Below are 13,784 nucleotides of genomic sequence, written 5' to 3'. Positions count from 1 at the left end.
GAGACTGATGAACAAGCTCAAGACAACAACATTCACAGTTTAAGCTACAGTGAGTTACAAGATCACTGACGGTAGTGAGCAATTTTCTCACTTCTCACTTTTATTATTAAAGATTAATAATTTAAAGATTAAAGATTTGTGTAGTACATTTTTCTTGATGTTCATGTAATGCTAGTGATAGTTCCATTAAAAAGTTGTTTTGTTGGGATGTTTGACTTTTTTTGTGCAGATGGATGTGCATCAGCTTCCCTTTAAATCTGACATTAAGTCAGACTTCTCGGTTACCTTTTTAATGTCTTCTGAAACTAAAAATATTGTGTATTTGTTTGAGCCCGATTTCAATAAGAAAAAAATGACTGCAGGAGAGCAGTCATTTTGTTTAAATCCTAAAATAATGCCTTAGTGTAGATCTTTAAGATACAGGTTCAGGTGCACCCAACGCAGTGAATCATATTTATTTAGGAGGCCCAGTGGTGACACCAGGTAAATGGCCTAATAATGAACTGTCATGAGCACAGACAGAGACTAGATTAGTGTCATAAAACACATCTGTCAGGTCAACTGCCAGGCTGTTATGGTGCTGTGTAATCATAATTACACGAGTGTTACGGAGTGAGAATGTTATGGCCAAAATATTAACCAGGCTTTCACCTTTCCTTAATATTTTCACAGCCAGTGTTACGATCAGGTGACACATCAAGGACACATTTGAGTGAAAATGATAGGTCAGTGTGAAAAGCAGACAGACATGTGCGGTGCGTGTAACGCTTTTTATTACTCTCCAATCATTGCCTTATCCGGTCTCATACATAAATCATTATTTCATGAGGCAGCACCCAGCTCTGCTTATACAATCCAGGCGGATATGACACATATAGATGTATAAATAAATGTACTCATAAAACAGGAAATGTGCTGCCAGATGGTTCATTTTATGGCAATACTGTGTGGTAATTCTTAAACATTTATGGCCAAGGTTTATGTACATTCACAAGAAAAGATCAAATAAATATTTGCATATAAAATAAAAATAAGATAAAGAATACAGAGACACTGTACATTGTTAAATGATAACAATACAGGTGTGGCTGCATGATAAACATGTGTGTAGAATAAGATAAATACACTTAAATATAATAATCCCTTCATTAATGACACCTGAGAGCTCTGTCGACTTAACTACATCCTGACATTCACAATGAGAAGTGCACTTGTCAGCTGTGACCGTGAGTAAGGCACAAAATGTTTTCTTCCCTGTGTCTTTTGTACTTGTTTAGTTTCAGATTGTGTGTTGAAGTCCCTTTGTAGTTGAAGTGTGCACAACTGCCACGTAAGGCAGTGAGATAGCACCATACAGAATGGCTTATAAAAGCGAATATGGCTTCTTAATCATACACAAACCTAAAATTAAAGAATACAAAGAATATATAGATATATTTTTTGCATTTCCTTCTAGATTTTCTGTATTATTCTGCACCAAATTGTTTTTTATTTTAAATAATAAAAAAAAAATCAGCTCATAATACTGCAAAACAGTGGCCAAGAGATACGAAAACATACTTAAACACAAAATAAAAAGCACCCTGATATCTTCACAAAGAACGGCAAATCAGAATTCTCTGAACAGGAGCACACAGTTTGGACAGACTTTTAAAAACAAATATGGAGGAAAAGAGTGTGAGGTTCAGGATGCAATGGTTTCCGAGCAGCGGCGTGTGGACAGAAATCCCACTGCAGGGCCTGTGAGATCAGCAGTATGAGAGGTGTCTCCAGGTCTCCAGGATCAGACCATGACATTATATCTCCGGAGCATCGAGAGGAATTTTATTGGCCTGAGGTGACGTCTGTTTTTGTTTTGTTTTTTCTGGCAAGTCTCTCAAGTTGTTCCAGATAAGATAACCTGACTGTTCTGTAAAAAGCTAAAGGCTAATGGCTCTCCCTGGTCACAGCACGCTACCTAAGAGATATTCAGGAACACAGAGGAATTTGGGTCTCTCTGATGTCTGGCAGCGCATATTCTCTATGGTTCTTGTGACCTATACCCTTTTCCTTATGGTCCAGTAAGTAAGGTGTATCACGCCTCTATGTGTTTGTGGATTTAACTGCAACATTCAATAAAAGCACTTCAAATTAGCAAAGCAGCATAGCAGCTACACCTGGTCCTTCCTTACATGGTGTAATTGATGCACGTGACCCTGGTACTTGACCCTTAATGAGAGAGAAAATCAGCTCACAAGCATGCACTCTCCTCTCAGACCTCCATCTGTAATTAACAGCTGGAAAGCACTGTCCAGTTGGTTTGTGACAACTGGACATGATCAGCTACAAATACAGTCAGGGAAGCTGTGAAGTTTGTAGTGTGAGCTGCATCCATTGTATGAAAGCCAGATCGGTGCATACTGTATATAGACTGCATATCAAAGATGGATGTAGACAAAAGTGAAAATGAAATTGCAGTGTAGCTGATGGCGGTTAGGTGATGTCTCCAAAATATCTCTGGCTCAACAGACGCACACTGAAAACTGTCCAGGCTGTGCCTGGCTGGACTGCTATGTCTGGTCAGGAGTGATTGACAAGCGTAACACCTCACTGTTCTCCAGCACCTCCCTCTCATCCAAATATGGCCACTCCTGGCTCCAAAAAACCCAAGATAATGACTTCCAAATACCAAATGCTAAACTTCAAGGTTCCAAAACGGTTGTCCACAAACCAATGAGTGGTGTCACTGTGGCTAGGTCCATCTGTTACACAAAGTCTTTGGTCACGTGTGACAAAAACTACATTTGAAGTAGAAAATTAACACACTGCACCAAACACGTCCTCTTATGGAGTTGCTGAGTAGTTAATAGTGATAATACTGCATATGTTTCCATAGTAATCATCTTACCTTTGCAAATTATACAATTCTTTTCAACTGCTCATTGCCACAGACGGAGGAAAATAAGTCAAACTCAGGGAGAGCTGTTGTGCCCAAAGATCACTGCAGTATTTCCCACAGTCTGAGAATTTACTTGCGGTAGTGGGTGGCACTTTGATATGAAAGCTGATACGGAGGAGGAGAGTGTAACCTGGGTCATTTTCTGTAGCTACAATTTAGAGATGTTCCCTAATGCCTGCAGACTAAACTAGCAACTGAAAAACGCAACAATATATGGACCTCATCAATTAAAAAAAAGGACAGATAGACTGGAATGCAATTTTAGCAAATCAGAAATCAACAATTCAGAGTAAATGCAGGGTAAAAATACAATCTTCTATCAAAAGAACAGAGAATGTCTCATAAAAAGAAAAAAAAACGCACCACAAGATTCAACTCCATCTAAAGAGCTGTATTTCCAATCGTTCATCTATAAACCCTGCTTGGAGCAGTAAAGAATTTGAAAAAGACCCACTGCCTGGAGACACCTCACTGCATGAGAACTACAGAGCTGCTGACCATCCCAACAATAAATGCCAACTGTGTGGTGTTTGCTATTGATAACAAAACCTTTAAATTACATTACATTACAAAAATAAATGGCGAGTACAATAAATAATACATTTCTCCTGCTATATACAGTACTTACACTAAATTCATTTACACTGTACACACATGGGAGGTTGAGAGAAGGATGGATTTGAAGCTGTAGCACCAAAGAGGAGGGATTTGTTCAAACAATGAGCACCTGAAGACTGTGGAAAAACACATACAAACAGCAATTTTCACTCAATCAGTCACTAAAAGCTCATAAAACTGCAGATTAGGATAAAGACTGGACAATGAAAAGACTGTTGAGCAGAAATGCAGATTTCAGCTATATATTTTACAATATACAATTATTTATATATACCATACATGTTAAAGCATCCCACACCTTCTTGATGTCTGTAGATCTACTCCAGTGTTACAGGTAGACTGCGGCCAGTGGATGGTGTACATTTACCGCAATAGCCTCCACACATCCCTGACACTCTGCTGCCATCCTGTGGACACAAGAGGAACATGACATATATATATATATATAAACTGTAAGATTCTGTTGCTTCAAAAATAAATTTTCGTTTAAAGAAAAATCAAGAAAAAATACTTTGTGTCACTGCTTCTTGTGTTTTTTTTTTTGTGTGTTGCATTGAAGAGAAATATTCTCCTGCCATATTACATGCAAAAACAGGATATTAATAATATTTAAAGAATCCTAACATTTAAGGGACTTCTACTTGTACTTTGAGAATATCAATTTTTTTTAAATTTTTTTTACTTATAGTAATTATTTGCCACCCGGGTTGTTTTGGCAGCTCTGAAATCTGTCTTTTCTTTTCAAAGCCCACCCAGGAGTTTTTCCCCAGGTATGAATTGGGTAAGCACCCTCATCAACTAGCAGAAAAATGCAAGCTAATCACTCACAAGCCCTTCACCAGGATCATTTGCATGCAACAAAATGGTGGTTTGAAATAAACATAGAAACAAGAAAGACATTGCATCAGACGCGTACGCCAAAATCACTATCCCACGACATGAAAACCACAGCGTGCAGCGAGTGGTTTGTCTGATCTTTACTTGAGTGCTGTCTCCATCCCACTGTCACAACAAGGCTTTATTTAAACTGCATCGAGTGCCCCAAGAGGGCCAGCTGGCTTTGGGCATCAGCCTGTGAACACTTCTTGGCATCTCTGCTGCCTCCTGTTTTTGCCTTGCCAAGAAGCGCTCTCCAGGCTGATCTCCATTTCAAAGGTCGGCTTGTAGGGGGAGAGGGCACTTGAGAGAGCAGCTACCCAAGAAAGGTCCTTTCTCAGCATGTTTAAGGACAGAAGCGGAGCTGGGAACACTGAATCCATTTGGGGCTATGCCCTCCTGGTGGTCCAAAGCCCAGAGGACATGAAGTGGGAATAGAATGTGAATAGATCTTATCATCTATCACCATGGATCAGTCATGAAGTCCTTATTCTCAAGCATTCCTCCTTCTGTCATAGAAAAGATGGTTAAAATTGGCCGTTCAGTCAATGTTAATGGTTATTTTGTGAGTGTTCCCTTGGGTATAACAGAAATTTACACCTGACAAGAGAAGTAAATAACATTGATCATCTTGTGACAGTTCTTCTCTGCTGGGAAACTTCTGGACCTGGCATTCATGTGGATGTTACTTAGACATGTACCGCCAACCGAGACCAGACCAGGCACCCCCACCCCATAGCAATGACACTCCTTGATGGCAGCAGCCATCCCCAGCAGGATGCAGCCTGACACAGGCACACACAAAAACGGTTTAGGAACAACTCAAATGTGTTGACCTGGCCTCCAAATTCACTAGATCCCAAACTGATCAAGTATCTGTGGGATGATCCACAGAGGGCCCTCCCCTCCACCCATAGGACCCAAAGGCCCCCACTAACAACATTCTGTTTCCAGACACCACAGGACACCCTCAGGAGGCCCATGTCCATTCTGATGAGTCACAACTGTTTTCGAAGCACAAGGGAGACCTACACAGGAAGGTGATCATAATGTTATGTCGGATCAGCGCATGTGAAAAGCTACCTGTGATTTCTGTATATTAGATACTGCATAGTTGCCCTGGGAGATCCATGAGGTGTCCTCAGCCACCCTGAAACCTGTTCCTGACAGGTTGATCCTGAAGCGTCCCTAAAACAAGAGAGAAACAAAGAGAAAAAAGTCTTGATATTGAAGTGTATTTCAAAAGCAATTCATTCAAGCAGTTCTGTTAAATTAATTTCATTTTAAGACAAACATCTTCAGTAGCTTTATCCTTTTTACAGCATTTATTTGTATAGGGATCAGAACGAATACGACATAGACCAGCGATACATACCATGGGGCATATTAAATACGACCAGAGAATACACACAGAAAAGCACAAGACATAATCATTTAATCTATGTACCTAAGCAGCACATAAATCTTCCTTATTAAAAATACAGTTGATTGGCCTCGGTACAAAATGTTAAACTGTACTGTTTTTAGAAGCTTTCCAAGAACATATTTCGAAGCTAGAGGCCAGAAACTTTGGACGTGCCTCAGCAAGAAAGGCACATGTGTAATTAATAACACTAATAACAACTACATTCCTTTGAAAACGAATGGCTTTCCTGACACTGGATGGAACTGAGCAATCACTGACGATATTTGTTACACTTGCACTTTTTCTTTTGTGACAGCTTTAACATCTGACGGCTGTTTTTGTTCTCACCTGTGGACAGCGGGCCATACTGTAGCAGTCTCCAGCTGTAGCAAATGGAACGTTCTTCCCTTCGCGGGTTAAAGCAAACCGCCAGTCCGTAGCTGAACATCAAAGATAAAGTGACAAGCTCATCACTTATACCGAACCTTTATAATGATAACTTACATCTGCCATAATGACCAAATTTGATGTTATTCACGGATAAATGTGGCCTTCGTTTCAGGCTCAGCCAAATGGCAATATCAGTATAACTCCATCTAGTTAGAGAATTTCATTCCCTCCAGCCTTGTAATTGTGTGTTGCTTAAATGAACTTTAAAGACATCTTGAGCCCATTAACCGTCCCTGAGCATGGACATAATTAAATGGCAAAGGAAGTGCTCATTTGAGGCTAATGTAGAGTTTACACTGGCACAGGATGTTGTTGCCGGTGTGTGTTATGTGTGTGTCCCATGCTGTCTGTGAGAGTGTGAGCAACTCACTGATGATGTCCAACTTGCTGATGTCCAGGCGGACTTTTGAGAAGGTGGTGATGGCTGCGGCAGGGTAGTCTCTCCGACAGTCACAGTCTTCTCTTCTGGAGCCGTTGGATGGACACTGGGTGGGGTCATTGAGTCTGGAAAACACACACACACACACACACACACATGCAAAACATACCTTAGCTTCCATGGAATTTGTTCATTTACAGAGGGAGAAAAAAACACAGCTAGGAGTCAGCAGGATTCGCAATGAAACATGTTCTTATTGTTATCCTTTTGGCTGTTTACCTGAAACCAAAGATCTCTGAAAAATTCTCCCCTTCGCCAGTTGTCAAGGTGATGTACTCCTGTGGAGTCTCTGTCTGCATTCCTGCACAGTAGACCTGAGGAAGAAAGGCGAAGGAGGAGTAAGAGGGAAAGTAGAGTTGGGAGATGAAATGAAGAAGAATTAGTGAAGCAGGGATAAAGGAAAGACAGAGAGGTGAAAAGGGAAGGTAAAGAAGAATTATTTAAGTACAGAGGATGTGCAGATTAGAAAACGAAAATCTCTGATGAATCACAACTGTTTTGGAGGTATAAAAAATATTAAGAAGGTGGTCATAATGTTATGCCTGATTAGTGGATAGGCTAATTGTTGCATGCAACCCATGCAGAGAAACATTTGTTAACGTTCATAAAAGAAACCTACTTTTTTAAGTGTCTGCTTCCCATCATGAATGAAATCTGGCATGCCTATACAATCTGTGTTTTCTGTACTTGGGAAACAGTAAGATGATATCATCTTACCTTGACAGCTTTTCCCTGAATGCTGAGAAAGTGTTCGCTGTCTGGAATGGGGCCGCTCACGCTCTGGACGTCTTGACAGCTAGAGGGTAAACGGCCTTGGAGACATAACAGAGGTTGAAATAAGCAAGTATTCACAGGTGCATTATTGAAGGGCAACAGGCTGCTTACACAGATCTGCACGCATGCACACGCACACATTTCATCAGTCAAGTCGAGTGTGACAAATCACTTCATCGAATCAAAGAAAACAAAAAGCCACTCACTCTTTGATGTGCAATGGTAGTGTAGGGAAGTAAATACACTGATCAGTAAATCTTTGCTTATAAATATTTTACTAAAGGTCAAATCTCCTAGTTGAACATGTCATGTTGAGTCATACCTGCCATACTGCAATTACAGATGCTTCCATTTGGCTTTTATCTAATCCTAGCAGCATTGACCTTTGTTAAAAGAACGGGAGTTTTCTTGCAGAACTCACAGCTGGGATTTCTGCAGACTTTTCTGGCTTCTGGCTTTGCCTCTGGTGAACACCTATCGCTTTCCCGACCATCTGCTGACACACACTGCACCGTCCGCTCCATCATTCCATCCCCACAGCTCGTTGAACACTGAAAGGAAGCAACAGAACACAGCAGTGTGAAACACAGTTGACAGATGACAGTCTGTCTGTAACTTCAACCTTCAAAGACTCATTTAGTTTTCAGTCAGGTGAAATGTGACTTTATTCATTTGGCCTAACCCCAATCCTGATTTACTACATCATACTGATGGATTTTGGGGAAAAAAGGGTTTTTCTTCACCACATTCAACCACGGTGTTGTCCGTGTTGTGGACGAAACTTTTAGTGTTGTAGACTCTGAATGTTGTCCAGTGATCAACATCAAGCAGTGTTCCATGAAATACTGTTGGCGTGCCCCTTTGAAGAAATTTCAGAGTGTCAACAAACCACCCAGATTATTTTCATAGACTCTTCTATCAAGACAGTTTGCTGCAGATGCTGCAGTTCAGTCTGAATGGGTTCAGAAAGGGCTTGCCCTAACATTCCTTCATCATGCATAACCTACGTTCCTTTTTTAAGTCAGGAACATCTGAATGCTCTGGTTATGTTTTTCATGCAGAGGGAACAAATCAGGAACTTGCCCGATGCTTGATGCTTTGCAGGAGAGACACGTAAACGTAAATGCGTAAAGAAATACACACTGGTAGTGAGTTACACTGTATAGTTATACTCCACTCCAGAGCCACTGCTATTTTTTCGGGACTTGCTGATGTACTGAATCAGATGACTGTGAGGAGTCAGTTTACTTTCATTAACTAGCTGCCTTTGCATCCAAATCTGCAACCTATCCGTTAATAATAACCGTAGGAGGTCTGTTTATTGTCAAAAACTCTGTACAGAGATTGTCAATTTCAGGTTGTAGCTGTCCAAAAATACTGCAAAGTCTGTAGCTTTAGACAACATATTTGTGAGATGTTGCCATCTAGTGGTTATTAGTGGTATTGCTACCTGAGTTGAACAACAAAAAACATTGTAATGTGAATGTTTCTGTACAATTTCAATTTAGCCATTCATAGCAACAGTGTGCAGTCATCTCCCCCTGAGAAATTTGCCAGACATCGGACTTCAATCAGTTTTTTGATAAATCACAACTTCACAAAACGGTTTCCTTGAACAAGTATGGTCTTATGATTTTATTGTACGGAAACTAAAGTTTCTAACATGCCTGTCCCTCTCGATAAAATACTAATAAATAACTAGACAACACTGAGGAGCAAAGGCTCGCTCACCGGCCCCCAGATTCCAGCCCTCCACTCCAGCGGCGCCGGGCACGGCTCCAGATTACAGGGCATGTAGCTCTCAGGGGGGGTCCCTGGGCAGTTGGACAAAGACTGATGGCCATACTCATAGTTTTCATTCTCCACATGCACTTCACTGCAGGAGATCAGACGCTGGCGGTAGCCCTGACCACAGGTGGCTGAGCACTGGAAGAGAAGATAAATCGCCGGTATGAGATAGAAACTGTGATTTCTGTAACAGCATTATTGGATTTAATATTAAAGGGTGAAGCAACACCTATTGAACCCAGACTAACTTTTTTGTTTTTACTGAGATTTGAAACTAACCTCTACATTCTCTAGATGGCACACATTTTGTTTGACTCTCACCTCCGACCATTCCCCTGTGATCCAGATGAATTCACAGGCATGGGCGTTGCAGCTCTCTATGTCTGGTGGCCTGATCAGATTCACACAGTACATAGCATGGACCTCCCGCTGGTTGTGATCCACACACTGCAAGGTGCGTTGCCTGTGGCCCGATCCGCATGACTTACTGCACTGTAGTGAAGGCAAGACAGAGGTCAGAGTTTTACAGAAATACTGACTCATGTATTAACATTATTAAGAGAATTTTTTAAATTTCAGACAAGCTGCCATTCAATAGGATTTGTTTATTCATTACTCATTAAAGTTAAGGTATCACAACACAGCAACAAGAACAGAGAATAATTAAACTTTACTAGTACTTTTACCACAGTGGAGTGTGGAGCACAATGTCAAAACAGTTGATAAGAGCTGAGAGGAACACAGTGTGCTATTGAGAAGAAGAAAAACTTAAGCTGAGGACATGGCCAAGTCCTGAGAACTCCTGAAATGATTTACACACCATGCTAGCAATGAAAGTTCTGTAATTCAGTAAGTGACGACCTCAATCTTAACATCCAGACATTTCCTCCAGAAAAATATTACAATAATAGTTTTATTTCGATGCAATCAATGCACTATTATCTTGAGTGTACTATTATGTTTTACATTGTATATTGGTGTTCAACTTATGCATACCATTTATATGCATACCAGACTAATATCTGATGGCTGAAACACTCATATATTCTTTCAGGAAATCATAATCTAATAGTAATTTGGAGAAAAACCCTTTATACTTTGGGTCTGACCACTCCACTTTGACCCAGGTCAGACACATCTGCAATGCAAAGGTTTCACTTTTAATAGGTTTAGTCAAAGAATAGCACCGTGACTTGTTGTTCTCTCAATCAAAAGAGACAGCCTGTGTTTCTAGTGCTACCTTTAATCCAGAGTCTAAGGAACACCGTAACAATGTCTCACTGCACACAGACTGACGAGGTAACTCGTCATGTTACGACATTCTGGTCCTTCAGAGTCATAATGCAAACACTGGACGGTCTAACAAGAGCTCAGAAGGATTTCCACTTGCGTCACAAACACTCACTGCTCAACATGGTGTTATACGACAACAGCCGGCTCCAGATGGTCTTCATCACTCTTAATATGCTGAACACTGTCAAACACTGAAATACCTAGAGCTGCTCTGTTGAGTTGTGCTATGCTGACAGGTACTTAGGTTTTAGTATGTCCTGGTAAAACCAACAGCAGACAATATAAAATATTCCCTTCTGACACATACAATAGCCGAGGTTTATCGGAACAACAATATGATGTACATGTGCAACAGAAATAGCACTGGTATAACATTAAGCATCAAATTTGTGGAGTCTAGAAAAAAGCATAAAACAGGCGGTCGTGTTAACCCTTGCCAGTTGAACTGGTTTAATTACATCCAGCTGTTAATTGGGACACACAGGCAGGGACCTACAAACACCTCTCTACACTAATTAGACTCTCCTCTCACAAAGGCATTTCATGCTGCTCAGTGACCCAGATTCAATATCACTGGAACAAGACAAAGAAGTAAGTCCTCCTGCAGAGGCCTGATCTAATAAACCAGCAAGGATGATCTGTATCTGTATCTGTATGGTACTGTGCATTCATCAGCACTCATATAGGGCTACATCACTCATATTTTTGTCCAGGCCTTTAGTTTAGCCTACGCAGCTTTAAGTGCAACAGTAGGCTTCTAAATTAACAGTTTTGCCACACAGGCAGAGGCGATTCTCGAGTCTACTAGGCCCCAGGCAAGCAAATTCCAGGTGGGCCTCTCCAACCAGCATTCATCACCATTATCTCATAAATATTCTGACTTTAACTACTGGCTTATTCATGTTCTTCCAGCCTCCTAGCTAAGCTAACAAGACGACCGAAGCGGTGTTTTGACTCCTGCTGGCGGTTCAAACACTAGACTGACAGAGCTGCTCTGCTTGCTAAGTTCACTAATGAAGAAAGAACAAATACAATATTGTGAAGCTAGTGTCAGTTATTTCATTCAAATGTCAAAAGGCTAGATTAGCAGCATTCAGTTAGCCATATAGCATTATCATTAATCAGCATTGTTTGCTTCACTTAGCACTGTCTTGCCTTCTTTTCTCCTATCTCTCTTTTCGTTTTGAAGTGGGCTCTGCTGTCATATTTAACTACTTTAAAGAATCGTGGGCGGCGATTGGTTATAGAAGAGGCGACAGATGGGAGACTAGACTCTTCATTAACATTGACCAGCATTAAGTATCTGTGATCACACCTGGCATTAAAATGTGTCTTCACATGTGTCACCTGCAAGGACTTGAGATCTGTTGACGGCTGTTGTCTTTAGTGGATCTCTACCAGTGTACTAAAACCACAAACTTGTGTTTGTTGTGTTTCTTTTTGCGTCACGACTTAGGAAGATGATACACATTTTGGAACAAGCTGTGAACTCTGTCTCACTGAAAGACGTATTAAGTTTATATTATTATTGATTTTCTCTCCACCCTGACCTTAGTTATTTTAGAGACATGTACAATATTATAACTAATACATAATATACAAAATATGCATATAACATTGAAGAAATACGTAACTTAACTACACACGATTTGTTATACATTATTATGATCGTATAAGTAATTATCTAATAATTAAGAAATGAATGACAGAATCACACACTGTACTCATTCATTCATTCATTCATTCATCTTCTGTAAACGCTTGTCCTGTGAAGGGTTGCGGGGAACCTTATTGCTGTCAGGCATCAGTGCTAACCACTACACCACTGTCCCGCCCACACACTGTACTCCTATTAAATAATTAGTTATTTCTTGTTCAGATGTTATTTAGTAACAGCTACGAGGACAGAATATTATAAAAGGTGACCCGCCACTACCAAAGGAATTAAGTCAAATGCATCCCAGGCCAAATGGGGTCAGAGACTATATCACTAAAATACATTCTGGGTGTGTTCACACCTGTACTTGCCACTGACTCCCCAGAACATGCAAAGTCTGAACACTGTCATTGAAACGTTAGCACAGTGCCACTGCTCTTGTTTAAAGCTTGCCAGCCCTTGTGGGGGGCCCTGTTGGCATGGGGGCCAAAGCCTGCCTTATTGGCAAGCTGTGCCTCTGCACCCAGGTGTGCATTTCCTAGCTTGTCAGCGCCGGAATTAAACATTTTCTAATCAAGAATTCGGTTTTGTTGGATGAAAAAAACGGGTCATGTGATTTTGATCAGGGGCATGTGGCTGCTCCTCTCTCCCCTCTCCTCCCCTCTCCTCCCCCCTGGCCTCCTGGCAGGCACCAGCGCCTCAGACTGAAGCAGCGACTCTCAGACCTCACCAGATATGACAGAGCTAATTCATCTTCGGCCGAGCGAGAGAGCACACAGCACACAGTGTTTATCCGTGCAGGCTTTGAGAGCTCACCGTCTGCCAGTCTCCTTCACTCCACCGGTATCGAGAGGGACAGTCCGCGACCCGGCAGCTCTGGTTGGACACCGGCCGGGAGCGCTGGGGGCAGCCGGTATCCTGAGCACTCCGTCGGTCTCCGACCTGGCAGAACACCTCCCGGCGCTGGACGCCGTCTCCGCATGATGCTGAACACTGAAAGCGGGGCAGGTAAGGAAAAGTCAACACTTTATTACTCATAAACAATTACTAACCCTTAACTCTGTAACCATACTCACACATGATATTTAGTTTACTAAATGGTATGAATTCTGGTTTATTGTCATTTATGCTCGATATTCAGTTGTGTTGTTGATGTTTCCCTTGTGTTCCTTAACTTTTCGATTTTTTTTTTTTTTTTTTACTTCTCAGCTGATAAGACCCAGCTTTTATCTCAGCATGGTCAGTACTAAATATTCTTTCTTTGCATGTTATCAACCAGGTCTCTATAGCTCATCTGCATCTTTTAACAATATTAATGAATAGCACACATTGTATGCCATATGACGTTTAAAGAAATCTAATTTAAGTTTATGTTTAATTAACATGGCTCATATTTATATTGGTTTTACAGAAGTGAGGAGAGGCTGACACTGGAGCCTGGAATGTGGATGGTTTCTTCCGTCTGTGTCTAATCTGTAGCAGCGATGCTTTAAATGTGTTTTATATGCTATAATGCAAAACACATTTCTGCAGACAACAAAAAGAA

The 13,784-nt window shown here is 41.0% G+C and overlaps 1 protein-coding gene across 1 annotated transcript; it reads right to left on the bottom strand.

Annotated features, from left to right (window-relative positions):
• Positions 1 to 223: 223 nt before the first annotated feature.
• On the bottom strand, positions 224 to 13,296 carry LOC311487028 (A disintegrin and metalloproteinase with thrombospondin motifs 9-like). Its single transcript, XM_084543116.1, has 11 exons — positions 13,055 to 13,296; positions 9,610 to 9,780; positions 9,232 to 9,426; positions 7,922 to 8,051; positions 7,444 to 7,538; positions 6,946 to 7,040; positions 6,658 to 6,791; positions 6,186 to 6,277; positions 5,516 to 5,620; positions 3,855 to 3,963; positions 224 to 3,672 (listed from the first exon to the last, which is right to left on the bottom strand). The coding sequence occupies exons 1-10, from the start codon at positions 13,274 to 13,276 to the stop codon at positions 3,874 to 3,876; spliced, it is 1,329 nt and encodes a 442-aa protein (XP_084399242.1). The 5' UTR covers positions 13,277 to 13,296; the 3' UTR covers positions 224 to 3,672; positions 3,855 to 3,873.
• Positions 13,297 to 13,784: the final 488 nt, after the last annotated feature.

Source organism: Chelon labrosus (assembly GCF_963514085.1).
Source record: "Chelon labrosus genome assembly, chromosome: 4".
Taxonomy (NCBI): domain Eukaryota; kingdom Metazoa; phylum Chordata; class Actinopteri; order Mugiliformes; family Mugilidae; genus Chelon; species Chelon labrosus.
This window is presented reverse-complemented; position numbering and strand designations above follow the sequence as displayed.

Excerpts from the sequence above, each read along its gene's own strand:
- LOC311487028 (XM_084543116.1), bottom strand. The coding sequence starts at position 13,276 with ATGAGTAATAAAGTGTTGACTTTTCCTTACCTGCCCCGCTTTCAGTGT. Across the intron at positions 6,278-6,657 it reads CAGCAAGTTGGACATCATCA|CTACGGACTGGCGGTTTGCT; the intron begins GTGAGTTGCTCA and ends TTTGATGTTCAG. Across the intron at positions 5,621-6,185 it reads GTATGGCCCGCTGTCCACAG|GGACGCTTCAGGATCAACCT; the intron begins GTGAGAACAAAA and ends CTCTTGTTTTAG.